Source organism: Phymastichus coffea, unplaced genomic scaffold (assembly GCF_024137745.1).
Source record: "Phymastichus coffea isolate CEN01 unplaced genomic scaffold, Cenicafe_Pcof_1.1 PCOF00078, whole genome shotgun sequence".
Lineage (NCBI taxonomy): Eukaryota > Metazoa > Arthropoda > Insecta > Hymenoptera > Eulophidae > Phymastichus > Phymastichus coffea.
The window spans coordinates 209,775-235,835 of NW_026706889.1; the positions used below are offsets into that span (position 1 = coordinate 209,775).

Sequence of the window (26,061 nt, forward strand, 5' to 3'; positions counted from 1 at the left end):
CCAGACTTGTTTTTTCTTTTCTCAACAGACACGCGCACACACATATATCGTTGCAATGGAATCTGGACACACGTCTCGACGCGATTATTTACCATTGTAACGATAATCTAATGGACGAGAAGGAAAGGGTCTTTTTATCAATTATATTTTCAAGCAAGTTTCTGCGTGCAAAGCAAGTGCGACAGGGAAATGAGGAAATATGTAACGGACAATCAATCAAATGCACATTTACTTAAGCTGCACTAGACCATATTTGTCCTCGATAAAATGCCATGTCATTTATACTGTTCATATTTCAGGTTATTCACGGCTGAGGCAGCCAGCAGTTCGACAAACAGTAACACAAGAACGTCGACCGACGGTCGTGGGATCTTCTTGATCGAGCGCGAGACTCTCGTGATGCGGAAGTGGCAGATTCTGGAGTTTGACGGCAAGCCCTATTATGCTTTTATTCCCGAAGACGAAGTGCAGCCGATCAAAGAGGAGGACATTCCTGAAATGCCCGATTCGAGCGGCATTCTTTTCGAGGAAGGCGAGCACGACCAGCAGCAACAAGAGAAGAATTTCAAAGGAAATATGCCAGTAGCGGAGCAAGAATACGAGCAGGAATCTATAGGCGAAGAGTGGCTTGACGAACCAGCACCGTCCAGCTTAGTCGACATCAAGCCTACACTGCTGCTAGCAAACGGCAAGGTCAATCAGCAGCCCAGTGCCAAAATGGAAATTTCGCCCGCAGTCGCCGACTTGTACCAGGTGAAAGTGGAGGCAGGAGTCGTACTCCTGGAAAAATTAAATCTGGATACAGCAGTGCGGGCGGCGGGTGGTCTAGGAAAGCAGCAGCAGCAGCAGCAGCAGATGCCTGCGACGTTTGCTTTCCAAGAGCTGCTGGAGGTTGCCGAGGATATTGCTCCCGCGGAAACAACCGGCGATAATGGTGGCAATGGCGACGGAGACGGCGACGGTGAGGTTAACGAGAACGACGAGGATCAGAACGACGACAATGACGACGATGTCGACGACGACGTCGACAATGATGACGTCGACAACGACAACGTCGACAACGACGACGATGACGACGACGACGACGACGACGACGACGACGACGACGACGACGACGACGACGACGACGACGACGACGACGACGACGACGACGACGACGACGACGACGACGACGACAACGGCGGCGGCGGCGGCGACGACAACGACGATGACGACGACGACGACGACGACGAGGAGGAGAACGACAAGCACGACCAGCAGGAGGACGAAGAAAGCTTCGCGGTCGAGAACTCCGTCGCTGCCGCGGAGAGTTTGAGAAGAGCCCTCAAGTGTAAAGCTTGCTCCGAGATCTTTGATAGCCATTTGGCTTTTCGCAAACACGTTGCCTGGACGCACAAGAAGAAGATCTGCATCCAGGAATGCGGCGCCTATGTTTGCTCCGTTTGTGACTATCGCACTCAGAAGAAAAGTCAGTTTAGTGCTCATCTGCAACGGAAACACGAGACCTGGTCGCGCGGCAGGAGACAGAGCGGCGGCGCCGTTGCTAGTTTCCCCTGCCAAGCATGCAGCTTCGTATGCCGATCTAAGCACTCGCTACAGTCGCATTTCATCAGAAAGCACACCGATCGCTACGAGCACCAGTGTACCTTTTGCGAGAAAAAGTTCAAGGTCAAGGGTGACCTCACCAATCACGTGCGCTTCCATCACAAGGAGAAGCCCATCAATTGCGACGTTTGCGGCAAGCAGTGCCTCAACAGCGGCTCGCTCTATGTACACCAAAAGTGGGCTCACTACAAGCCCAAGTACGAGTGCAGCATCTGCAAGAGACGCATGGTGACGCAGGAAAACCTCGATCAACACATGGTCATGCAGCACGAGAAGCGCGAGAAGATCGTGTGCGCCGAGTGTGGCAAGACCTTCACCAAGAAGGACTCGTTCAAGCGGCACATGGCCGTACATACTGGCGCCAAACCCTACAGCTGCGTCATCTGCAACAAGCCGTTCGCGCGAAGGTCGCAGCTTCGACAACATCTGCTAATACACACGGGCAAGCGGCCGTTCGTCTGTGACATTTGTGGCAAGGCCTTTACGCAGAAACCCGGCCTCATCTGCCATCGAAAGACGCATCCGGGTAAGCACCCGCCATTGCCAGTCATGCCAATCGGCGACATCGTCAAAGAGTTCACCGACAACTATCTGGCCGAATACTCGCCCGGCAAGAAACAAGAGGGCTTGGAAGACGACGCGGATGATCCAGAAACTGACGAAGACGAAGAGTATTACGAAGAAGAGATGCTGGAAGAAGAGACCTTGCTCGCCGACGACAATTTACCAGAAGACCAGTAGCAGCGGGAACTCTTGGGCGACTGAATGCTGTGGAAGAATCGCTCCTTTCCCTCTTCTCAACTTGAATTAATAACTTGACTATATTATTCGGTGCTTTACGGCTTTAGTTTTAATTCTATGTTGTACAAGCTTTCACATAATTAGGTCAATTGACATTTTTTCCTTTTTTTCTTCTCGGTCGAGGTGGGAACACGTCCATTGTTCGCTCGCAAAAACTTGACTTTGTAAATTGAAATGTTAAGCAACGGTTCCCAACCAATAATAATACGAGTACGCGTCATATGTACAGGCATCGTAAATATATATTTTTTCACTGCATCATATTTGTATCATTTATCCTTATACAGATCCAACTTTATATTACAACAAAAAAACAAGAGGCGGCAGGGCACGAATGTTATCTTTGAAAAGCCATCTCAGTGGCGCGAATCGGATGCAAAGGGGCTTATTTTCATGAAACTCTAAGAAAAGAATTCATATAAAATAATAACAAGACACGTCTCTCTAATTTGACCGACGTCTTTTGTCTGGACTCGTCTTCGTAGACTGGGAAAAAAAGAAAAAACTAGATAACGTCGTGGTTTAGTACAGCTGACCACGTGCAAGAGCTTATCTTGAGAGACATGCTGCGCAGCTTCAAGTCGAACGATTCGCCAACACAGTTAGGCCTGTGTACCGTTTACGCTTAGGGTAAGGCTTGGTAAGGTACATTTACCTTACGCGCTAGAGCTCTGACAAAGACGTCTTGGGCCAAGACGAAGGCAGCGCAAGCAAAGGCTCGAAGATAAAAAAAAAGTAGATCGATCGCTAACATGCCAATTGCTTTCTTTGCAGGTACAAGAGCGGCTGGCCGCGGTCGCGCAGCCGTGGAACCAGACGCGCGGCACCATCCGCTAAGCCGAGCGTCAGCACGCGACCGCAACGGACGAGGGCCCGCGCGGCGGCGGCGGCGGCGGCGGCGGTGGCGGCGGCCGCTCGAGCTAAGACGGCGCCGAAGAAGGCGCAGCAGCCAGCCGACGGGCGGCCGATTCGGGCGAGAGCATGGCCCGCGGGCGGCAGTGGCGGCAGTGGCGGCAGTGGCGGCGGCCTCGACGACGAGCGCGAGGGGCGCTACTCGTGCGCCAGGTGCGCCGACAGCTTCGGCAGCCTGGCCAGCCTGCAGGAGCACTCCAAGACCCACGCGTTCGGCTGCGAGCACTGCCAGCTGACGTTCCGGCTGCGCAGCCAGCTGAAGAGGCACGCGGCCGAGGCGCACAGCGCGCTACCTCGCTTCGTGTGCGGCGAGTGCCAGAGCGTGTTCAAGTGCCGGCAGTCGCTGCGCGAGCACCTGGTCCGCAAGCACACCGAGGGCTTCCGCTTCGCGTGCGCCGGCTGCGGCAAGAAGTTCAAGATGAAGAGCGACCTGTACATGCACGTGCAAAGCATACACGGCTCGGCGGCGGAGGGCGAGCAGGCCATCTGCGACGTCTGCGGCAAGGCCTACCGCAACGCGTTCGCGCTGAAGAAGCACCTGGCGCACGCGCACAACCAGCGCCCGTTCGCCTGCGAAGTGTGCAAGCGCCGGCTCGCCACCGAGCGCTCGCTCGAGCAGCACGCGCTGCTGCACCTGCGCAAGGAGCGCGCCGTCTGCCAGGTCTGCGGCAAGACCTTCAGCGGCAACGACGCCCTCAAGAAGCACATGCGCATCCACACCGGCCAGCGGCCCTTCGCCTGCAAGCTCTGCGGCAAGACCTTCAGGCGACAGAACACCCACAAGCAGCACCTGCTCACCCACAGCGGCGTCAAGCCCTACGTGTGCGACGTCTGCGGCAAGGCCTTCACGCAGAAGCCGGGCCTGATCACGCACCGCAAGAAGCACCCCGGCCCACTACCCCCGCTGCCCTCCGTCTCCATCGACTACGTCATCGCCGACTTGGTCGGCAGGCCGGCGCCGGCTAGCGCTCACAGCGAGAAGCTCGTCGAGAAAACCTGATGCGCGCCGCTGCTGTTGCGCACGCGGCTCGAACCAGCCCATCTCGCGCTTTTCCAAAATTTCCTGTTATTCTCCTACGACACTGCGCCCTTCGCTAAGACGGCTTCATAAATGTCTGACTTACAGGAGCTTCATATATTTCTGATTTATAAATAAATACGACAACTATTTGAACCCCCAAAGCAAGTGCACGTAAACTTTTAATCAAGTGTTTTATTGATAATTTATCGTTTGTCCAGCACCGTACTTGAGAGCTTGCGAATGTATGCTGCGACCAAGGTATGGCTTGTTTTTAGCAAACTGGCGGCTGGCAACCTGTCTCGGAACACGGTAGTCCGTTAATTCTCGGCACTTGGCAAGACGGGCCTACCTAATGGACAAGAACGCCCGAAGCAAAGCGAGCTCAACAAGGAAGGAAGTTATATGACGACGTACGTTAAATTCGATACCTTTAGTTAGATTATTATTGGGAGTGGACAAGGAAGGGCAGGGGGCTTATTGACCCGAAAAAGGGTATAGCGAGCATATCGAGTAGTAACATTATTGAGAAATATGCGTACAATCTTAGGATAGGAGTAACGCTATAGTTTGTGTATTATTTGGAAAGCATAGAAAATCAGACTATGTTCTTTCTTGGCAGTTCATCGTGTTTCATCTTCCTGCGAGTGTCTTTAATTAATTACTGTAGCTGCTATAGCGACGAATCCATTTCTATAATTCTACATCAACATAACAAGCAGTTGATTGTACGTCACAAATGGCTGAACAAAGAAACAATTGAACGTCTGCATGTGTTTTGTTTGCAGTTCGTCAACGCGACATGAGCCTAATATCAGTGTAAGATCGGCCAGCAGCAAGAAGGCTACGTCAGTGATTCTCGATCGAAGCATTTCTGCGCTTCTTGCTCGAGGGATTTTCCGCGCGTAGAGGCAACTTGGGCAATCACCTGAGGCAGGCGCACGGCATGAAGCGGCGGCGTCCGAAAACACTGACTGCAAGAGCTTCAGCGCGAGCAACGCGTCGTTTCAAGAGGACGCACGAGCAACTGGTGCTGTCGCCGTACCGGCGGGAAACTTACTTTCCATGCAGTTCGACGGCCTCACTGGAGTCTGGACACCCCAACGAGTACACAGCAGCAAACAAGCATGGGACGATCATTGCTCAATGAATTCTGTATACCTTCTTATGATCTATCTTATGAAGTATCTTATGATCGATCCTATGCACTTGGCCTAAGTGAGCCAGCAGACGATTGACGTACACGAAGCTCTCGCCGCATAACTCACAGCTGCGAGCACCGACTGCGTGTCTCTATAATCGGGATCGAACGCACGATGCATTTGCATTTTCAATGCTGAACTTACGTAGATACTTATATTGCGAAATAGTCAATGATATCTTGCTTTGTTTCGTTGTAATCAATGTTAAAAATTTAGCTTACTTGGTTTTCTTGTGATGCAGTGCTGAATACATGTAGGCATCGATTATTGGCCATTGTCCTAGCTCCGCTCGGTGGCTTCTAAAGACGTACATCAGAAAATGCATCATCCTTTGGCAATTGTTGAAATGTTTAAATTATTACCAAAGCTATTGCCACGATGAAATATGAAACAATGCAGTGGCGAGGAAATGTTAGTAAAATAGAAATAAATAAATTATTTTTTTAGCAAAATACGACTATTCTTTGCAATACACTTGCGTGATTGCGAAAAAAATGTCCTATCTCCCTGATCCAATATTTATCGTTGAGGCATACAGTAATAATGTACATATCAAATACAAGAGTAATGTAAGTACAACAAGAATCTTGATTTTGCAGTAGTTGGGACAATATTATTGCTGACGAGACAATTGTGGCCGCTTTGGACGACATTGATTACAACAAAATCAAGCAAGATATCATTGACTCTTTCCTGACGTAAGTATCCACATAAATTCGCCATTTTAAATGCAAAATGCATCGTGCGTTCGATCCCAATTACAGAGATGCAGACGGTGATCGCAGTTGCGAGTTATGTGGCGAAAGCTTCATGTACGTGAATCGTCTGTTGGCTCACTTACGCCAAGTGCACGGGATCGAACGTCCGTTCAAGTGTCCCCACTGCGACAAGGCCTATCAGCAGCGTTTCCTACTCAATGCTCATGTGAAGAAACAACACGGGCCCTGTTTAGTGGTCGCCTGCGCACATTGTAGCTTTTCAACTTTGGACAGGTCGAAACTCGAGCGCCACATACGACGACTTCACGAGAACGAGTTGCCAGTGTCTTCGTCGACAGCTAGAAGCGATTACTGCTTGGTGAGAATATCGTTGACGCGCTGCGAGACTACGTAAGCTTTTCGATCAAACACACATCGTCGACGTAGGCTATACGAGATGAGCTCTACTGTGATAGGCAGTCTTTTCTTACCGGCTCTCGCGACTTGTTCTAGGCATTTCTTTCGCATTTCTTTCGCATTTCATTCGAGCACTCCCAATTACGACTCGCTCCAGCTTGCAGCTCAGTCTGACCTCCCGACAGTAGTCGAGTTTGTTCAATTGATTTTACTAGACGCTGCGCCCGTCGTTTCAGTTTCTCCAAAATCATTGCTTTATTTCTTCGAGTTGTCTTACGAAATGTCAACTTGTCTTCGCTATCTCAAATTTGTAGCCGTATAGCCAAGTAAAATCGTAACAATAGTTGCGTTTACAAAATCGAACTCTCGACGTTGCTCGCATTTATTCAATTTTACAAGAATCAACTTGCGTACAAAAAGGATTCATAATCGCGAATGCCGAGTTCTTGGTCTTACTTCTTTCTTTTATTGTTCAATTCTATGAATACCTACCACACAACTTTTCCTTTACCAAATACTTGTCGATGACACAGCTCAGTTACCTCTATCGAATAGCAGAGGCGTAGACCGACGCAATTTCACATGTACCCTTGTTTTTCTACGTCAGCAGCAGCAGCAGCAGCAGCAGCAGCACGACGTAATGGGCTGCCTTGATAATTGGAGTGCCTATATAACATCAACAAAACGTTGCCGGGGTCGTCCCCGTAGCGGTCGCTCACTGCGTCCAGAACGCACTTATCTGTGTGCTTTATGCGGCAAGGAATTGAAGACGTACAAAGGATTGCAAATTCACACTCGGCGTCATACTGGCGAGAAGCCATTCAAATGCAAAGTCTGCGACAAAGCTTTTAGCTGCGAGACGCTCCTTCGCACTCACGGCGTCACTCACACTGGCGAACGGCCTTACGTTTGCGATTTATGTGGCAAGGCTTTCACTCAACGCTCCACTCTTGTTGTCCACAAAAGATATCATAGCGGAGAACGACCGTACGTTTGCGATAAATGTACCAGAGGATTTGTTACGAGAACCCTACTTAATATGCACCTAAAAATCTGTGGAAAGTCTGTGACGGACTGTTGAGATGACATACCAAAAAATACATTTCTCGCGTACAAATCTGCATGAAAATTCTAGTCTGCACAGTATTAGATTGATAATTACATATACATACAAATGAAATAAAGGAAATTAATAAGTGAATACTAGAAATATTCAGTATTATTGATAATTTTAATAAAATAGCAAATTGTTACCAGACACGCCTAGTACAAGAGCTGGATAAGGCGCCGTTCAAGACAATTTATAAAAAAAATGACAACTTTTTTTTCGATAATTTTGCTGTTTTTCAAAGCACATATTCAAAGTTATGAATTTTTAAAAGTTGGAAATTGGACGTTTTTCATTCATAATGCCTTGTATAATAAAATAATCCATGCACAAACAATCTCTACGGATATCATTGAACGATTGCAATAGACTCTCGCGTTGGTTTGCTCCACATTACATGTACAATAATTTATGTGTATAATGAAATGATGTGCACAATCGTCACCTTGCCCAAGGTGGTATTACTAATCTCTTTGTTTCTTTGACTGATTTAGATTGACGGCGTGCTACATACAGATAGTTAGTTAGTTTTTTAAGTGGCGGTCGCTCTGACTGCATACGGTTTTTATTTGTGCGTAACTATACATTGAGTGAATAAAATAGTGGTAAATTTAAAGCTAGTCGAGATTGTCTACCTGCAAAGATATTTCCATTTACCAAAGCTCGGTGAATAGAGATTTAAAAAAGGAGGATCTTTTCTGATATGATCTATTATTGCCAGTACTAACCGATGTAGATATATTACACCAATAATGTAATTATACGAGTACGCATGTGCTGTTGCCATGGTTCTTTCACTGGCAGAAAAATTATATATTTCCTCTATCGTAACTATTGGAAACTATCTTGAAAAATTATAGTAATTATTATGTTATTAATTTAAATCAATTACGTAAAGATATTTCGTAAAATTACTTAACATTCTTTTGCAAAATATAACTCTATTTACAAAATATATATTAATATATATAAATTTATAAATGATATTTTGTTTGTTTCTTACTAAAAGAGAGAATGATCAGAAATGAAACTTGTATTGATTATTATTGTTCAGTTGGAGATGATAGAGCTCTTGCTAATATGACGAAATTGTTTGAAATGAGAATTCGACGCAGCGCGCATTTCTAGTCAATAAAAACAAAATAAACTTAGGCCAACTTTTTTCCATATATTTGGTGCGACAAGAAATTTTTTTATAAATATTTTAACAATTTTTTTTATCAATTGCAGGAATAGGAAAAATATACGTTTAATAAAATTAATCACATAAAACAGCTGATTACTCGGATGACAAAATGGATAACTGATAGGACAAATGTTAAATTCCTAAAACGAAATATACCACCAGCCTTGCCTTAATCATTACCAGTCGGAAAACATATTTTGGAATTTGAACCTCTCCAAAATATTGACAAAAAAATGATTTTCGTAGTCTAATTCGACAATTCTAATTTTGTGTCTTCTGCGCTGCGGAAAATCTCTTTTCTCGGCAGAAAAATCGTGGAATTTTAATGTAAAAGATTATAAATGTCTTCTTAATTTGTACCATCTACGAAATCTCAAAAAAAAATTTGTACCCCTGTAGAATTTGAATTATAAAGCATTTTTCATGGAAATACAGCAAAATGAAAAAAGTTAGTAAAATCTATGATCCTGGCAGAAAAATGGTGAATTTTCCTGAAAAATTAAAGTAAATAGCTTTATTTCAATTTATATTATTTAAGATTTTCTGTTCGCACCCATCCTATTTATTGAGAAAAATAACATTTTCGTAGAGCAGTCACACATGCAAATGCTGTCAGTGCTGAGCGGTAGAAAATTATGATTCTGGAGCAAATGTATTTGAAAACTTATCTTTCGGCGCAAAAATACTTCAAATTGAATGAAAAATAATGGTAATGGACTTGAAACTAATTGTACCATTAGAGAAAAATTTTGCAATTTGTATTCATCTGAAAAGCAGAGAAGAGCCAGAAAATCATCCTTTTAAAAATCTATTCTCTTGGCCAGATAATATTCTAATTCCGGAGAAAAAATGACTTAAACGTATACCTGGTAATTTATATCAAATTTAAAAGAATTATTTTAATTTGTACCCTTCTGTGATAATGAATAAATCCTTTTTTCGTAGCAGTATGAGAATTCAAACTAACAATTCCTCTTAGCTTTTATACTTAATAGACAATAAAAAACGCGTTATAAAGCCAGATTTATTGTTAATACGATAATTAAAATACAGGTTTATTAAAACACAGACTATGTTCAATACAACCTTCGTTTAATCTTGATAAATAAGCCGACTTTAAAAATAAACGTGTATGAAAATCTACTATTTTAATTTGCATTTACTTTCAACCCTACGTCAACATGAAATACCTACGTATATATTATGTCGCTATATATGTTTGTTGAGTCGGTGAGACATTATGCTGCAATATGTTTAATTATATCATAGCCATTATAACGTGAACTTTGTAGTAGACAATAAGAAGTAAGTTGGCACATTCCAGACTATGACGATCAACTTTTCAGGGGTAGGTTTCAAATTTTCTTGAAACTTGGTCTACGTATTGTTTATATGGTAGTGTATTTAAGTATGGATTATTAGATCATTATAATAATTCTATCAAAAGTTATAAACAATTGAAAATTTTTGACGAAAAATTTTCAAAAATTTATATCTCCGCAACCATTTAAGTTATTGAAGCGAATTTTTTTTCAAATTACGCATAAAAGGGTGTACTTTGAAAATATTGAGTGAACAATACTTTCATATCAATTTTTTCAAAAGTTATTAACATTTTTTTAAAACAATTACCCATATCTCATAAAGCGTTATTTTTATTTTAAAAATTATTTTTTTTAATGAATTCCTTGACATTTTTTCTTTAAGATTCCGTTTTAAAATTCATCGAGCGATCATTAGATGCGATACAGTGAACGATTATAGTGGACGCTGACAGGACAATGTTATCTGGGGATAGATTTATACAGGCGTGACGTTAGTGCAGATCTCGCCGAATCCGTTGTCTAGTGACGGTCGGTGATGACGGTCGCTTTAATGCCGATGTAAGTATATGCATATATATATATATATATATACAATTACACATCATTAAGGTAAAAAGATAAGAAAAGTATATATAATCTGTACTCGACTATTTATAAAAGGTGAAAACTTTATTTTTTGTAATATTGAAATACTGTGCGCATCGTCCGTAACAATGTTGAAACAATTTGACTTATTTACAAATAAAAAATATTTTCTTGATCTACAGAATTTTCCTTAATTTTCGATGGTCAATAAAGACGAACGCGTTCTTTTTTTCTCGAATTTACTAAGAATAACATGATTTTTTATATATATAAAAAGTAGAAGTAATTTTATGAAATTGCAAAGGAAAATTTCGAGTTTCGATTCATTATACAAAATTTCAATGTCAAATACAATAAACCAAGCTGGACATAAGATGTCAACAAAGTTACATGTGGCAAAGTGCGCGGTGTTGTATACATATAATCGAAATATATAGTGAATAACAAAAATGTTCTACTACTCAATCAATATTTTAATTTATAATTTAATTTATAATAATATAAAAGGTTACTCACATTATTGAACACTAATGGATATAGACAGAATTTTCAGCGGTAACATTCATATAATATTATAAATATGATGATATCAGTTGATATCATGTTTATCGTCAGAAATTCTTCATCTAGTGTTTTTAATTAATAAATGATATAGAAAGTTGAAAAATCCAGATAGTAATGTCTTTTATGCTATATCAAAACAAGTGAAGGCCCGACAGATCAATTTTTATTCGTTTTGAAACTTATGTAAAAATAATAATATCCATTTTAATCATCACAATCAATAGATGAGAAACAAAAAAGTGGTTTAAACACTAATTGTTTAGGAAGAAAACCAAAATATAAGTGCCCTGGCGCGAACCAGCGCGCGCACGGAAAACGAGAAAGCAGAAACGCTTCACCGCGTGACGTAGAACCTATAGCTGTGTCCGACAGTCGCCATAATTGTAGTTGATTCGCGTATTGTATGTGTCTGTCTTCTCGCCATTTTCATCGTCATTGCAATCGGAATCCACAATTTATCAACATATCAACATCTTTGGTCGTTTAATTCATCAGCTTTCATGTCGCGGAATTTTTCGTCGTTGTTGAATCCTAGTTATTTGCATAATGCACAAAACTCGAGCGTATCAAGTGCCGCTGCCGCAGCTGCAGCTGCTGCGGCTGCTGTCTCTGCTGCTATCGCCAATGGGACCAGCCTCAACTCCAGCCAAAGCAAAAAGCGCGAAGCCGAAGGTAAGCGTCACTCGCTTTCTAATCAGTTAGCTCGTCTGCTCTTACTAATGTTTTGATTAAGTTCCAAACTTTTACTAACGATCCTCACTAAGTCGTATTAGACCATTTTGACATAGAGAGATTCAAATGTTTTCTCTTTAGTACTTTCATCTAAAATGGATTTCTCATTGTTTCATTCAGATAAAGATAAGGAATCCAGGGAGGAACGACGCAAGAAACGAAAGTCCAGATGGGGAGGAAGCGAGCATGAAAAGACCTTTATCCCAGGAATGCCTACTGTGTTGCCCACCAATCTCACACCAGAACAGGAACAGGCATATCTTTGTAAGTGTCACTTTTAAACTTGAGTTATCATTTGGATAAGATGAATATTTATTTGAATTTATTAATTTTCCTTAAGATTACACATTTGTCAAAAAAGTAACGATACTATTATGTTAAAGGTAAGGAGGTGTGTGAGAAAAAATAAGAATTGACAATCTGATAAGCAATAACGACATTGATCAGACAAACATTAATTTCATTAGAAATGCATATTGCTATTTTATCCTTCAAAATGTTTCTAATTATTGGGGTTTGTGCCCCTTTCTAACACGTTGTTTTACAGTTCAACTACAGATTGAGGAAATCAGCAGGAAACTACGTACAGGAGATCTTGGAATACCATTAAATCCAGAGGAAAGGTTTGAAAGAAACTTGACTACTGACGATATTATATCCACAAAAGCCACCTATCCACTCACTGATTCAGCGACCCACAGCTCGATGGCTCATTATAGTTATTTAGTAATTGGTGCTGTCTAAGTATATGTGGGCAATAGTCAAAAAATAATTCTTATTACAACCAGGATTCATATAGTTATTCATGCCTCAACACATCAATGAAGACAAATAATAATAATATTGGTTTGATCTAATCAATTTCATTTACTATTTCTCAAAGTGGAAACAGCCTTGCCAATAAGGAAATCATTATAATGAGCTTTGAATAATGCAAAAACTTAAATGGAGAAATTGGTTTTTTCAGATGCGTAATTCGGAAATGATCGATTAATCAGAAATAGCAAAGCTATAAAAATAATAAAAGTACACCCTCATGTTTGTCATATTATATATTTTTTTAAATAATATTCATTCAAATCTCACTTGTTGGCAGCTTTAGACATTTAGATTGGAATAGATTATAGAAATAAATTTTTAAATTAAAATAAAATCACAGCAAAACAATTCTTCAAAGTAAAGTTTCGATAATAAGTGAACCAATGACTTTTTTCAGCATTACTTTGTATAAATACTGAAAGTAGCAATTATATTAAAAAGAATTCTTAAGAATAGGATAATATGTTGAGCCTTTTTTGATTTTCTAATTACTCAAGCTAATATTACTTTCAGGTTCTACTATAATTTACATAATTTTAGTTACAATTAATCAAACAATCTGTTTACTCCAATAGGTTTTAATAATTATGGTTTATTTAGCTTAGCATAACAATGCACAAGTGCAAGAAATCGACTGACAATGTGAAACTCATAATTTGTTCTTAATAATCACAGGATTTATTTTCTCTTAGCACCTTAGCAGCCGAACAACATTTCTGCACTAACAATGCAGACTTCACTGGTTATCAACTGTTTAAAAACAGCAACTAGTTTGCTAATTGATAAAATGATGATTTCTCCTTCTTCATAGGCAAACGTGGAAAAATTCTATTCAGTTAAAGAACATTAATATTTTTTTGTTTTTGTTTGTATTTGTTCGAAATCGACACAGTATTAGGGAATTTTTTAATATACAACAAGTAATCATATTTACTTGAAGCAATAGGGCTGCTTGTTCACATTATTCATTGTTGAAACTGCAAGCTCTGAATGCTCGATTTTTTCTTTCAGATCCCCATCACCAGAGCCGATTTATAGCAGTGATGGTAAACGGTTGAACACTCGGGAATATCGCACTAGGCGAAAACTAGAAGAGGAACGTCATAACCTTATACAGAAAATCTTGAAGATCAATCCCGAATTTAAGCCGCCTCCAGACTACAAGTAAATGACGTTGACCATTTAACGTTGTTGCTATTCTAAGGTACTTACGTCGTGTCTTGCTTGATTCACAGACCACCGATTATTCGAGTCCACGATAAAGTGATGATTCCTCAAGAAGAGCATCCTGACATCAATTTCGTCGGACTGCTGATTGGACCGCGCGGAAACACACTCAAATGTACGTAGATGTCTCGCATCGATAAGTAACTGTTGTAAACATATCGATTAACTATAATTTTGCTTGTAGCCATGGAAAAAGAGACTGGTGCTAAGATTATAATTCGTGGCAAAGGTAGCGTGAAGGAAGGCAAGGTGGGACGAAAAGACGGTCAGCCTTTGCCTGGTGAAGACGAGCCTCTACACGCTTACATCACCGCCAATAATTTAGAAGCAGTCAAGAAGGCCGTGGAAAGAGTGAGTGAACAGACTTTTGATCGCTTAATTAATCATCATCAATCGACAAATCAACGATTTATTGTAAATAACTGCTTACGCCAGATTCACGAGATCATCAGGCAAGGCGTAGAGGTACCGGAAGGACAGAATGATTTACGACGCAATCAGCTTCGAGAGCTAGCCCTTCTCAACGGGACCCTTCGTGAGAATGACGGGCCCCGATGCACCAATTGTGGTGCGAGTGATCACAAATCGTGGCTCTGTCCCGACAAACCCAACGTCACCAACAATATTGTGTGTTCGAGTTGCGGCGGCGCCGGACACATTGCTCGTGACTGTCGCTCAAAGCGACCGGGCATGGGCGGCCCTGCTGGCGCCAGCAGCGCGGCCGGCGATAAGGCCAAGATTGACGAGGAGTATATGTCCCTGATGGCCGAGCTGGGTGAGGGGCCGCCGCCCGACCGCTCTAAGAATACCAGCTCGCAAAGTCGGTCCGCCAGTGCGACCACTACTCCTAGCTACGGACTGTTCGACAGGTACTGTACGCTGTGTTTTGCACCGCCAGGTGCTAGTCTCGATCCGGTAGATTTGTAATTGAGCCAACTGTAACTGCGCAGACAGCAGCAGCCACGAGCACTGATGGCAGCTCCAGCACACCCGCCACCAAGCATGTTGTCGTCTGGGTCATCTTCGGCGATGATGGCACCGCCGCCCCCGGGTATGGCTCCGCCACCCTGGTCGCAGTCGGACATGAGCAACATGAACGGAATGAGCTCGATGAGCTCGATGAATCCAATGAGCTCGATGAGCTCGATGAGCTCGATGAGCTCGATGAACTCGATGAACTCGATGAACTCGATGAACTCGATGAGCTCGATGAGCTCGATGAGCTCGATGAGCTCGATGAGCTCGATGAGCTCGATGAATTCGATGAGTAGTATGAATATGCAATGGGGACAGTCGCCAGTGAGCATGCCTCCGCCTCCGGGCGTGATGCAACCACCGCCACCGCCCCCCGGCTCGACCCCCACTCAGCCATCATCCACGATACCGCCGCTGATGCCGTGGATGTCGCCTGCGAGCAACCAGCCACCACCACCAGGTAAGATCAGTAGTTACCAAGTTCCTTCTTCCTCCTTCCCCCTCTCTCCCTCGATTCATTATCGCCTGGTACTCACCATCCCGCTTATGTAGGTCAGATGCCGCCACCGCCACCGGTGCAAGCCCCACCACCACCTCCTCCGGGAGCGATGGGTATTCCGCCATGGCAGCAGCCGGCCCAGACGTCCAATGGAGTATCGCAATCATCGTCAACACAGCCGTCGAGTTCACAGTCCCTTTCGCAGATGCGTCCGCCACCGCCCGGGACTGCTCCTCCGGTGGGCTATCCTCAAACGCCGGGTTGGGGCCCTCCCCAGCAACCGTCGCAGATAGGTTGGCCGCCGGCGGCGCCCGTGCCACCTCCACCTGCACCGGCCCCGGCTCCGACACCTCCGGGAATCGACCTGGCCACGCTGCCAACCCTGCTCGCGCAACCGCCTCCACCCCCGCCGCCTACCAATTAATCAGCCGTGCTGCACAGTTATTACTCGTGGTGATCGCTTTTTCAAACTTCCTCTTGTCCGACTATCGAGTGACTTTAACAAGTTATCAATATGTCCCTTGGTATTGAATTTTAGTGACAACTATTTAAGAATCTTCAAGATTTATATACTTGTTAGTTGAAATGCAGGCGACAAGTTGATGCTACTGAACCTCTAATGAACTTGGTTTAGCGCAAGTTTGAATTAGCATTGGTATGTTTTATGAGTACAGTATGAAAAAAACAAATAAAAAATCGCGCAAACGTGCGGAATGCTTCGATTACTCAGGAGAGTTTACAGCATACAACTCGGTCACTATGATATTATCACTCAATTATTTTGTTTGACATCGATACTAATATAGTATCGCAAATGTGTGCTCGAGTTCAATCAAATAATTTCAATAAGAAGACTACGATCTTCAACACGTATAGTATAAAAATTAATTTTTGGACAGTCAAATTTGGTTTCGCTGTGAATATTTGAAATCATCACAATTCGCTGCGGAATACTTGTAAATTACTATCGCGGTGACATCTGTCAATAGATGTTGGCGCAATTTTATCTGAAATGTCAAGGTTTTCAATCTTTGAGCTGTCATTAATCTAGACTAATGGAAATCAGAGTTGATTTCAGTTTCGAGCGTAATTTGTATATACATCTTGCGAATGTATTATAAATATTGTAGAAATTTCATGGATTCTGATTCTTGTTCATTATGCATTGTGAGGTAAATGAGCTAATGGAAAGTTCTCACAATGACGTTGAGTCGAAACAAACTTTTAAAATCTACTTATTTCGTACATTACATTCATATATTGTATTCTTATTGTATTAGTTAAATATGTGAAAAAACGAATTTCCATCCAAACATCGACATGCTGTATTTTGTGTTATTCAAAATAAATTGGCTATGAATAATATGCGAGTATAGAAATGTTTATTTATCAGAATTAAGACAAGCAAGTATAAGATGAGTGCGTATGTGGATAGTTAAGGGCTAATGTAGAACATGTTTTTGAAAATGCGTCAGCGCGCGGGTGAGTAACTGACAGTCAGAATGCGAGCGAAGTTTGCCATTGGTGAGAGCGAGAGCGAGTCAGCGAGAGCAGTGGAGTGGACGTGCGCGCGCGCGTTCAACGATTCTGCTGCTGTCCTGTCGGTGCAATTGGTCGCGAGCGAGCCGCGGCTGTTTCGCTGTCCTGTCCCCGCGTCGTGTGTTATAACTTGGGTATCACAAAGGAGCTTCATTCTCAGTCGGCTCACCGCCCTCACCGACCAGTTTTCTCTGTCTCTTTGGCGCAAAGCCCAGCTGAAATTCCTGGCAGCAAGCTATTCGTGCGTTAACAGGTTTACCGAAGCAAGATAACACGCACACAATTTCCCGAAGATGACGTCCACCGGCACTTTCCAGGGTCGCATCGACGGCCGCAATTCCAGCAAGTAAGTACCCTCGATAAGCACTGGCCTTGGCGCTTCACTCGTGCGACGAAATTCGCTTGTGGGGTTAATTGGTGCTTTAGCAGGCGCGCCTTTTCAACGTGAAACGCGGGCGCTGCTACTTGGCTGGCATGCGTATCTCATCCACCGGGCGTAGGCAGTAGGGCTGCGTAGTGGCGCTGCCTCGGGGCATCGCGCGAAAAGCGGCATTCCAGGGAACGGGGAAAGTTCGGGCAGCAAGGTACGCGCCGTGTGCTTCGACGAGAGCTCGACAGACGAGCGCGCGGGAGAGGGAGAGGCGAGCGGACTCGGCGGTTCGAACCGGACACAACCGGACGGTCGTGGCCTCCCTACCCCTAGCTTGGCTCGCGCGGGAGCTGCAGGGTGGGAGGCCGTCGACGGTGCCGCCGCGCGCAGGTGTGCTCCATGCGGCCAAGGGCTGGTCAGAGGGCACGTGTTGATCGGGACGTCTCGATGTCGAGCAAGCGTCTCGCGGCGTCGCTCGAGTGCGCGTCTTCGCAAGCAAGCCGGAATCTGCTACTCCACGACTGGAGAGACGTCGCAGAGCCACAAGACGCGCTGTCTGGGCCAACGGCAGGTCGCGGTGCGGCGAGGCGAGGCAAGGCGAGGCGAGGCGAGGCGAGGCGAGGCGAGGCGAGGCGAGGCGAGGCGTGGCGCGGCGCGGCGCGGCGCGGCGCGGTGCAGCGAGGAGAGGGGAGAACTCGAAGCGGAGCGGAGCCATTGACCTCGCGCATTCGCGCATTGGCATTGAGCGCGAGGGGCAGCGAGAGCGGTCGGTGAATCTGGTCGATCGTCGATGCCGCTGCCATTGCGGGTATATGTGGCCCGCGAGGCCTTCCGACTGGCTGGCCGATCTTCGGGGACGTTCGTGCCTGCCCCGATGACTTTCGCAGGCGCGCAAAGCAAAGCAGAGTGCTGATTAGAAAGGCACGGGCTCGATCGTGAAAGCCTGCATACTTGCGGGGAGAGTCGGCGAGAGTCGGCGAGAAGCGCAGTGATTGATGCGCCAGCAGAGCCGAGTCCAAAGGAAGGAGCGCAGACGGCGAAAGGCCAGGCGAATGGCGGCAGCACCAGACAACGCCAGCCGGACAACGACAAGCGCCGATAAGAAGGCCGTGAGCCTGCTCGCCGACGATAAGTCCGTCGCGTGTTGCGTGTCCGGCGCGATTAGCTGAGTCAGCGCGACGCGAGCCGGCTGCCGTCGAGCGGCACAGGAAGCGCTCGTCGGCGCGATTGGCCCTTTCGGCCGGGGCGAGCCACAGCTGGCGGCGGAAATGCAGGAAACGGCCTTACCCGCAGTCGCCAGTCGCGTGGCCCTCGGCGGCGGGTGGGCGGCGGCGGCTGCTGCTGCTGCTGCCGCCAGCTCGCCGAGGAGCGCTGCCGGGCGCGCCATGTGGTCCAGTGCCGAGGAGCCCAAGAGCAGAATCAGGTAAGTCGGCCGCGAGCGTGCGCCCACGCGCGCTCACCTACGCGTGGCTGCGACGGCGTCTGGGCCCGACGCGAGAGGACAATGGGCCCAGTTGCGCAGGTAGCCGTGTTGCCGTACGTCTAGCTCGATCGGTCGAACGTGACGAGGCCGACTCCGGCCGTCGGCGCGCGCGCCGAAAAAAGGAGCGCCGGAGCGACAAATCGATCGGCGCGCGGCTGCTGTTTTCTATTTCGGCGTGTCGGCGCTGCCGATCGCCGAATGCCAAGTGCACGGGTATTTTCGGTGGACAAGTCGCGCGACTCGCTTGCAGTTGGCTCGACGGCGGCGCTCTATTAGCGTCCCGGGACCGGGCTGGTATCCAACGGCAGGCCTAGTGGAAGACGAAATCGAGCGGAGCCGGTGCCGAGGTGAAGGAACTCGGCTCGCCGAGATTTGGCAACGCTGTCTTATCGGGCGGCGCGCGCTCCGCCTCGATCCGCGCAGCGCACGTTGCGCGGCCTGCACTTGCCGGTCGCCGCGATCGGCCGGCTGTCCTCCGACCAGAGCGGCGCGCCTGCGACGACAGCGGCTACGGCAGAGCCACGGCGCCCCACGATCGCACTCGTCGGCCGCGGACGGCCGAGCGCCAGCTTTCGCTGGGCCGAGCGAGCGATGACTTGGGCGCTCGAGTTCAATGCTCGCCAGAGCAGAGCGCGGATGCGTTATTAAGATAACAGTTGTTGCGTATTGTGCGCGCCGCTCGTTAGCTGGCCGGGAGGGGGAAAGCGCTATTAAAGATTTTCCGGGACAGCAGCAGCAGAGGCGAGGAGAGCCGGCGGCGGCGGCGGCCGCTCGGAAGCTCGCGCACCGCCTGGAGCTTGCGCGCACCGAGCGCTCGGCGGCCGGGATGGCGCGCGCGCCTGTGCCGTTACTCGCCTCGCGAGTGCCGTTCGCGCGCGAACCGATTCGCAGCGGCTGCGAGCGCGCCGAATCGGCCGCGGCGCTGGCGGCGTTGCCGCGCCCGCCTGGGCTGCGCGACCGGGCCGCCGGCCAGGCCGAAAGTGAAACGCGCCGGCGAGCGGACGAGAGGCGCGCGCGGTTCCGCCTCGCCGCGCTCCATCGAGCGCCGCGCGGACGGTCTCGGCGCTGCCCGTGGCTGCGCGCCGCGTTCGCCTCGGCCGCCTCGGCCGCCGCTCGTCCTTGCTGGCGGCCTCGCCGACGTTCGAGGCGCGCGAGATCGTCCGCTCGCTGCGGGCCGGCGGCCGCGGCGCCCGGGACGTTTCGCCGACTGGCTCGATGGACTGCCGTCGAGGGGCGGGCGGCCGATCGGCCGTGGCCCGCTGCTTCGTTTCCGAAAGGCACCAGCGCGGCGGCAAACAGTGGGGGCGCGCGGAGGCGCGACCGCGCCGAAGAAACGAGTTTGCGCGGGCAATTAAAAGCGCCTGGGCGGCCGAGCGCGGATAAGCTTGATTATACGGCCGCGCGAGCATCCTCCATTGCGTGCCGCAGATATCGCGCGCCGAGAGCGCCAGGAGCGAGCGGTTCGCTAACCCCGCGCTCGCCTCGGCCTGCGCCGCGGTCCCTGAGAGACGCACGGCGCGCAAGGCTGCGTTGCGCAACCGCCGCGGAACAATGCCGGGCAAATGGTGCGTTGACAATCGAGCGATCGCATGCACGTCCAATTAGCCTGTCGTCCGCGAGCCCATCCCGCGCTCGCCGGCCGAGTCCGATCGCGCCCCGAGAGCTGCTCGACGCCGCCACACCTGGGCGGCCGAGCAGAGCGCCCGAGCAGAGCGGCCGAGACGGGGCGAGGAGGCATTCGCTAGCGAGCGGCGTCCTTTTCCGCGAGTCGCACGAGCCAAGCCAGCGATGAGACTGGAGAATACCGGGGAGCAGCTCGAGCAGCGCCTGTCGAGTTTCTCGCACGACTGTTACGACACTTTTCTCGCGGTCGCTTCGAGCTCGCCGATCGGAATATTGTCATTAGGTCGCAGCGGAAGTGCCGTCCATTGTTATTGCCGCGCGCTCGCTCGGCGACGGGCTGCTGCACGCACCAGCGAGTGTCTTGGGCCGCCGCTCGGGCCGCGGCGACCTCGCCCAGAGACGCGCGCGGCTAATGAGCGGCCACTCGGCATTGTCGTGCGCCTCTGCGCGCCTCTGCGCGCCTCTACGCGCCGAGCTCGTTAACGCCGCTATTAAAAGCCCTGATTGCCGCCAATTTGCCACGGTTGCCACGGGCGCGCGGCCTGCGTCGGCTGGGCGTGCTCCGGCGCGCGCCCAGCGCCCGCCGCGGCCGCTCCCAGACGGCGGGCCGCGCCGCGCCGGGCATGGCTGCGCCCACGGCCGGACGCGGGCCGGGCGCGAGCCGGGCGCGGGCCGGGCGCGGGCCGGGCCAGCGGCGCGCGGACTGACCGACCGCGCGGCGGCCGCGGCGGCCGCGGCGAGAGGTCGATACTCGTGGAGGCGGCGCCGGGTGGGGGGAGCGCGGCGGCGTCGTGCCGCGACTATATCCCGGAGGCGCGCGCGCCCGCCGCCAGTCGGCCGCCCGGTCCCGCGCCAGTCGGACGCAGCAGCCCAGCAGCCAGGCCAGCGCCGAGCGCGCAGTCATCCGCCCGAGCAGCAGCGAGCAGAGCCGAGACGCGAGCGAGGAGAGCATGGCCACCTACGCGACCTACAGGCACGTCGAGCTCGACAACGTCGGATGCGGCAAGAAGAGGTGGGTGGAAGGTCAGGGTCGCGACTCGGCCGGGCGGCGCGCCTGCGTGCTTCCGCGCGGGCCGACCGCGCAGCGGCTCGATCGAGCACCCCTCGCGCCCTCCGACCGGCCCCGGACCAGCCGACTCCGCGGCGTCGGAGCTCCAAAAGTAGTGCAGAGGCGGCAAGTCCGTTAACGTGCTCGCTCGCCTCGATGAGACGCAGCCGCGCTCTCGGTCACGCTTTCTAAGCCGCGGCGGCCTGGCGCCTCGCGACGGCTGACGGGGCCGATGGAGGCGCGATCCGGATCCGGGCGAGCGGCGACTAACGGTGCGTCGACGAGCAGTCGGCGGGAAATTCGGTCGCGGACCGACCGCCGCGCTAGAAAGTGCGGCGCACGCGGCACTAATTGCGGGCACAAACAAGCCCGGCCGAGGGAGGAGTATGTGGAGCAGCAGAGCCGAGCGCAGCCGATCTCTCCGAGCGGCGCGGCCGATCGCGGGCGGCTCGGCAGGGGCTGCGGCGCCGCCAGTCGGCAGTCGCGGGGCTTCCTCCGGCGAAGCCCCGCGTGGCGGCGATCGAAGCGCGCCCCGGCCCCGCGCCCCGCGCCACCGCCCCACGCCTCGCTCAGGGCTGCTTGGTCTGTTGCAGGGTGCTGAAGCCCCCGGGCGGCGGTAGCAGCGACATCTTCGGCGCGTCTGACTCCCCGGCTACGTCGCCCCGGCGCGCCGGCAAGCAGCCGCACAACCAGTCGTCGCTGAGCTCGAGCTTCTTCGCCGAGGGCCAGCCGCCGGCCGGCGCCAACGGCAGCCTTCCCGACTTGGCGCGCAGCAAGCCCGGTAATGACTCGCACGACCGTCTGTTCGGTCCCCTCGGCGCCCCGCCACCCCCGACCCCACCATCCAAGCACCGGCTACGCAGCAGCATCTCGCTGGCCGGCGAGCCCGCGGCCTGCCCGCTGCGCACCAACGGCTGCCAGCACAACGACGTCGTGGGTACGTAGCTCCGCCGCCGGCACGCTCCTCGCCAGCACACGCAGCGCGTTACATGCCACCCGTGCACTAGAAACTTGCGTCAACCCACTCGATACTCGACACATGAAAAGTCTACATTATGACTAATACCACCTATCAATTCTGTTGTTCAAGCAGCATTTCGGAGAATCAAGCGCTTTCGTAAGTGACAAGCAGCCAAAATTAGCCGTCGGTCAGAAACAACAACACCTTCCACTCGTTTTGTTTGACTTTTATTTCTTTCGTCTGCCTCCTTGCATTACGATTCGATCACCCTACAGCCGAGTGTCGATAGAATCAGAATCAGTCTTAGTCAACGCCGACCACTCGATACATTCTACATGCACGTCCTCCGAGTTAGTTGACCATTTTTCTAGCGCAATCGCGTATCCGGTTGTGCATCCGCGCATATCGTTGCACCCTTTCGCTTCGGACGCAAACGACAGAGCCTGCAGGCGCCGCCTGACGCGGCTCCAATTCGCCCAAGGCATCTCGTGTCAGGTGGCACTTGGAGGTTCGTCGTTCGAGCGACCAAACTGGCACCGTTGTTGCATGCCATACGCCAGCCAGCACATCCATCCGTCGCATCCTCCTCTCCGCATCGGAGACGGCGCTCGTCCTTTCCTCGCCTCGCCTCGCCTCGCCTCGCCTCACCTCGCCTCACCTCGCCTCACCTCGCCTCGTCCTGCACGGTCCTGTACGCGCGCTCCTGTTTTCGCGAAGCACGCTGGCTGACAAAACGCCAATCGCTTGGCAGTCGAAGCCACCGAACCAATCGACGTGCTACGGCGGCGCTCGTCGTCGGTCTGACGATGCCCGTGATTGCGTCACTCGCACGGATGAGCACACGACTGTAGAGCCGGCAAAGCTTCGCACAAATTGCCCACCGAGCTGTCACGCTCTCTCGTCAGACGGACGCGAGTGAAAAACCACTACGTCGCAAGCTGTGTCTCTCTGTGTACGTGTGCGCGCGTAGTCCCGATGACGGGTGTCCTGCTCGCTCGCCCCCTTTCACCCCCCTTTCACCCCCTTTCACCCCCACCCCCTTTCGCCGCTTTGTTATCCAACTCGCACACAAACACGAGGAAATCTCGCTATTAACCCAAAATTAACACGAAATACGTGGCACGACAACCGACGACTGGCAGGCGGATCGTCGTCGGGCTTGCCACGCAACCCGGTGACCGGCGATGGTGTCGACGTTAAGCCGCACGCCTCGAGGCGCATCGTTCGCAGGACCAGAGGTAAAACTACCTATTCCACTTCCCACCTTTTTCCCCTTTTCCGTCCTCTGTCCATCACGTAAGTCTCCTCATCTTTCATTTATTTACTAGTTTATTTATTTCTCTCGTTGATCGAGTTTTCTTTCTAGATCGCTGCGTCGATATTTTTTCGTCGTTCAGTGCAAAAGCAACCGTTGGCTTGCGAGCAGTGCGACCGTTAACCACCTTTCTCCATCGATCTCTCTGGTCTTTTTTCTTCCACAATGTTATTCCAGTTGACTTTGGCAAGTTGCGTTCTGCTCCGCGCATACGACAACAGAACGTTCGGTATTCTTGGCTTTCGAGTTGGTTTTGCGCTGAAACGAGCGAGGCATTGGACCTGCGCTCTTGCCTAGGCGCCTGTGTAATTAGCCAGCTTGGTGCTAGAACCGAGCAACGGCACGGGCGTTGGCCCGTCCCGGGCGTCGCCAACGATAGCAGTTGCACTAACGATGGGAACGTGTGTTGTCTTTCGCTAGATGGCAATCCAGTGACGGGCTCCGGCTACGAGGCTCAAAACGGCTCTGCGAATGGTGCTGGTAGCGGCGCCTCGAGCGTCGCCAGCGAGAAATCGAGCAGCGACTCGTCGCCCAGCAGCGGTGGTGCACCCAGACTGAAGAACCGCGTGCCACCCGGCGGCTTCTCGTCCGGCCTCTGGTAAACCGAACCACCTCCACCACCACCACCACCACCACCACCACCACCACCACCACCACCACACCGAGCAGCATTCATCGCCGACGACACTCGCCATTGGCACCCTGTCAAATTCCACTCAATAAACTGCACTCGTCTCTCCCTCTCTTCACCTCTCTTTGCCTCGCCGCTGATTCCTTCCTCTCCCTCCCCGAGCCCTTCCCTTGGCCGCCCTCCTTTCTCGGTTCGCTGTTCTGTTGGCGTCGAGTGTCCGTGCGCAACTTCACCCCATCGAGAACCAAAAAAAAAACCCTATCGTCAGATAATACTGTGCTAATTAAGAATTATTAATGTATCTCTGAGAAAGACAAATGCGCAAATGCCCATCTCCTTCGACAAGCGTCTATTCACTTTGATCGACTACTTGTAACGCCGGCTGATTTAGCAGTACATCCTTAGTTTAGACGAGCAGTGTCAAGGAGCCAATTGCATGTCCAGAATGCATGTGCTTTTATTCCTTCGGAGAACAAATTTATCCTATAATTAGACAAAAATGCATCCTGCATGAAATATCAAGTCAAGGAAAAGTGCTTTCTTAATCTCCGTGCCTTTCAACACTAACTATTATCATCATTATTATTATTATCTATCTTAATTATCATTAATCGATTAATTATTACAGTCATTCATCGTGTACTCTCACTGACTACTCGATAATTAGACTTATATACAGAGACTTAGACGTTCGAAGAGATATATTATAAGAACAAATACAAAATCGCTTGACGTATTAGGAAATTTAACGTTACTCCGATTGTCGTTATTCATTATATTCAACAGCATCATTTACGAATATCATCAATTATTTAAAGAAAACAATCGGAATTACAATTCGAAAAATTACGTTTGATGAAACAATATACAATATCAAAACTTTTAAGTTTCTTATTTTTTCTCTTTTTTTCACTCTTTTCTTAGCTCTTGTCCATCCCTGCAAAAGCACATCGTGTTAACTACATTGATTCACCACGACTATTTATATTACCCATTTAAACAAATATATCTACGTATCGTTTCTTCAGGTGTTGCAATACTATTTTTTTCAAAACTGTTACATCAATCACCGAATAAAAATTGCAATCACCCGAATCTCTTTCTTTTAAGCTTATCTTTTTTCACGGCTAATAGAATAAAGTTGTCTGCAATCCTCTTTTGCGAGCTTAAACGCTATTACGCGCTTCGTTTGTACATCGTGTTTCATCTAATTAATCGTAAATAGCCTTTTTGTACTATGGTATCGATAAATAAAACATTTTTTAAGTGACGCACGATTATTTCAAATTTATGTATCCCTTCTAAAATCCTTAAAATGGAACAAGTGAAGCTATTCTTAAATAATAAAAACTTATGTATTACTAGAAAAAATCATTCCAAGTGCTTGTTAATAGATAATGGTATACAAAAAAAAAGAA

General features: G+C 49.0%; 3 protein-coding genes across 9 annotated transcripts in view; all 3 read left to right on the top strand.

Moving 5' to 3' along the window:
* The window catches only part of LOC131668504 (zinc finger protein ZFP2-like), a 44,597-nt gene extending 38,515 nt beyond the window's left edge, over positions 1-6,082 (top strand). The window contains exons 5-6 of one of the 2 annotated variants that reach the window (XR_009302284.1): positions 3,181-4,749; positions 5,125-6,082. Coding sequence is in view for 1 of the 2 variants with exons in the window: in XM_058942740.1 (XP_058798723.1) it covers positions 300-2,346 (2,047 nt within the window). In the remaining variant the exon portion in view is untranslated. Of the gene's footprint in view, positions 1-299; positions 2,660-3,180; positions 4,750-5,124 lie in introns of those variants that run through there. The other variant, XM_058942740.1, reaches the window with a different exon arrangement.
* A 5,697-nt stretch (positions 6,083-11,779) lies between these two features.
* On the top strand, positions 11,780-17,023 carry LOC131668510 (splicing factor 1-like). Its single transcript, XM_058942757.1, has 9 exons — positions 11,780-12,093; positions 12,274-12,417; positions 12,701-12,776; positions 13,984-14,136; positions 14,208-14,314; positions 14,384-14,550; positions 14,635-15,068; positions 15,150-15,634; positions 15,727-17,023. The coding sequence occupies exons 1-9, from the start codon at positions 11,922-11,924 to the stop codon at positions 16,095-16,097; spliced, it is 2,109 nt and encodes a 702-aa protein (XP_058798740.1). The 5' UTR covers positions 11,780-11,921; the 3' UTR covers positions 16,098-17,023.
* A 173-nt stretch (positions 17,024-17,196) lies between these two features.
* Positions 17,197-25,930, top strand: LOC131668511 (microtubule-associated protein Jupiter). Of its 6 annotated transcripts, none has more exons than XM_058942762.1 (5): positions 17,197-17,558; positions 22,330-22,673; positions 22,830-22,853; positions 23,840-23,935; positions 24,433-25,929. In XM_058942762.1, the coding sequence occupies exons 1-5, from the start codon at positions 17,506-17,508 to the stop codon at positions 24,612-24,614; spliced, it is 699 nt and encodes a 232-aa protein (XP_058798745.1). In that variant the 5' UTR covers positions 17,197-17,505; the 3' UTR covers positions 24,615-25,929. The 6 variants fall into 6 exon arrangements, with proteins under 6 accessions (XP_058798745.1, XP_058798744.1, XP_058798741.1 ...); XM_058942758.1 differs by lacking the exon at positions 17,197-17,558 and adding an exon at positions 17,601-19,005 and having other exon boundaries at positions 24,433-25,930; XM_058942760.1 differs by lacking the exon at positions 17,197-17,558 and adding an exon at positions 21,499-21,700.
* Positions 25,931-26,061: the final 131 nt, after the last annotated feature.

Coding starts and splice junctions, on each gene's coding strand:
- LOC131668510 (XM_058942757.1), top strand. CDS start 11,922: ATGTCGCGGAATTTTTCGTCGTTGTTGAATCCTAGTTATTTGCATAAT. Junction 12,418..12,700: donor ACAGGAACAGGCATATCTTT/GTAAGTGTCACT, acceptor GTTGTTTTACAG/TTCAACTACAGATTGAGGAA. Junction 14,137..14,207: donor AAGCCGCCTCCAGACTACAA/GTAAATGACGTT, acceptor CTTGATTCACAG/ACCACCGATTATTCGAGTCC.
- LOC131668511 (XM_058942758.1), top strand. CDS start 18,851: ATGCAGGAAACGGCCTTACCCGCAGTCGCCAGTCGCGTGGCCCTCGGC. Junction 22,674..22,829: donor CCAGCACAACGACGTCGTGG/GTACGTAGCTCC, acceptor TTGTTCAAGCAG/CATTTCGGAGAATCAAGCGC. Junction 23,936..24,432: donor CATCGTTCGCAGGACCAGAG/GTAAAACTACCT, acceptor GTCTTTCGCTAG/ATGGCAATCCAGTGACGGGC.